The sequence below is a fragment of the Plasmodium cynomolgi genome (assembly GCF_000321355.1).
Source record: "Plasmodium cynomolgi strain B DNA, scaffold: 1401, whole genome shotgun sequence".
In the NCBI taxonomy this organism is placed as follows: Eukaryota; Apicomplexa; class Aconoidasida; order Haemosporida; family Plasmodiidae; genus Plasmodium; species Plasmodium cynomolgi.
Window position 1 is genome coordinate 1 of NW_004193250.1, and position 1,125 is coordinate 1,125.

Here is a 1,125-nt window from a genome sequence, read left to right on the forward strand (position 1 = left end):
TTTTGTCTAATGATAAATAATACATATTATTTCTTTTCTTTTAAATAATTAATTCTTCTTCTTTTTTATGTACATTCAAAAGATCATTATATAACATATGACATTGTTACCTAAAAAAAACAGCACAATATTAATTAGTTTTGCATGTGTTCAACATGACAGATCCTGTTTTAGATAAATTACCTTCAACAAATTTTCTTAAAGCGTTGAATGGCAATGTAAATGGCAAAAAGTACTCTATTAATTGTGAAAGTATTGGAATAGATTCTCCTGAAAAAGAAAAAATTAATGATATTTGCACCAAACTTGAAAAAAATATATACTATCTAGAAAATGAATATAATCAGCAATATTTAGAAAGTGTTCATAATAAAGATTTATCATTTTTCGATAAGCATTGTTATGATTTGAATTACTGGTTATATGATGAATTAGCTAAAAAGCTTGATGCAAGTAAGACAAAAAAAATATATATCCTTTTTTTGAAGAAATTCAAAAACAGTGGAATAGTATTGACAAAAATGGACGACCTAATGATAGTAGTAAAATATGTAATCCCGAATCCCAACTTTTTAAAACGGGATTATTCGAATATATCAAAAAATTACTTGATTACTTTGAAAATTTTGAAACATTTACAAAAGAAATGGGAACACAGAATAAAGAACCAAATAAATATTGCGACTATATTAAAAAATGTGTTCCATTATATTTTACGTTTAAACAATTATGCCAGCTAATATCAAATAATATATGCGAAAAATATTTAAAACATGATGATAGTTATAATCCTGCAGAATTATTGTCTAATTTATCATGTGTGGAAGGAAACAAATATGAAGTTAAACTTGATGAAAGTCTCGTAAAAGAAATGATAACAACATATCAATCAAATTTTGGTAATCTGCTTACAGGTTTTGGCAACATTCTCCCAGGTTTTGGTAGTATAATCCCAGGTTTGGGTAGTATAATGCCAAGTTTGGGTAGTATAATCCCAGGTTTGGGTAATCTGTTCACAGGAAGTCTTCAAGGCATGTTTACGAATTCTATATATAATTTAATGCAACAGGGATTTGCAAGCAGTACTATACAAACAATTTTTAATGGAATTACATCCTATGCGAG

At 26.9% G+C, this 1,125-nt stretch overlaps 1 protein-coding gene across 1 annotated transcript; it reads left to right on the top strand.

Moving 5' to 3' along the window:
- Positions 1-155: 155 nt before the first annotated feature.
- Positions 156-950, top strand: PCYB_007650 (CYIR protein; the record flags this gene model as incomplete). The annotated part of the gene is made up of 3 exons (XM_004228186.1): positions 156-453; positions 489-862; positions 915-950. 3 exons carry the CDS (start codon positions 156-158, stop codon positions 948-950), a joined length of 708 nt encoding a protein of 235 aa, XP_004228234.1.
- Positions 951-1,125: the final 175 nt, after the last annotated feature.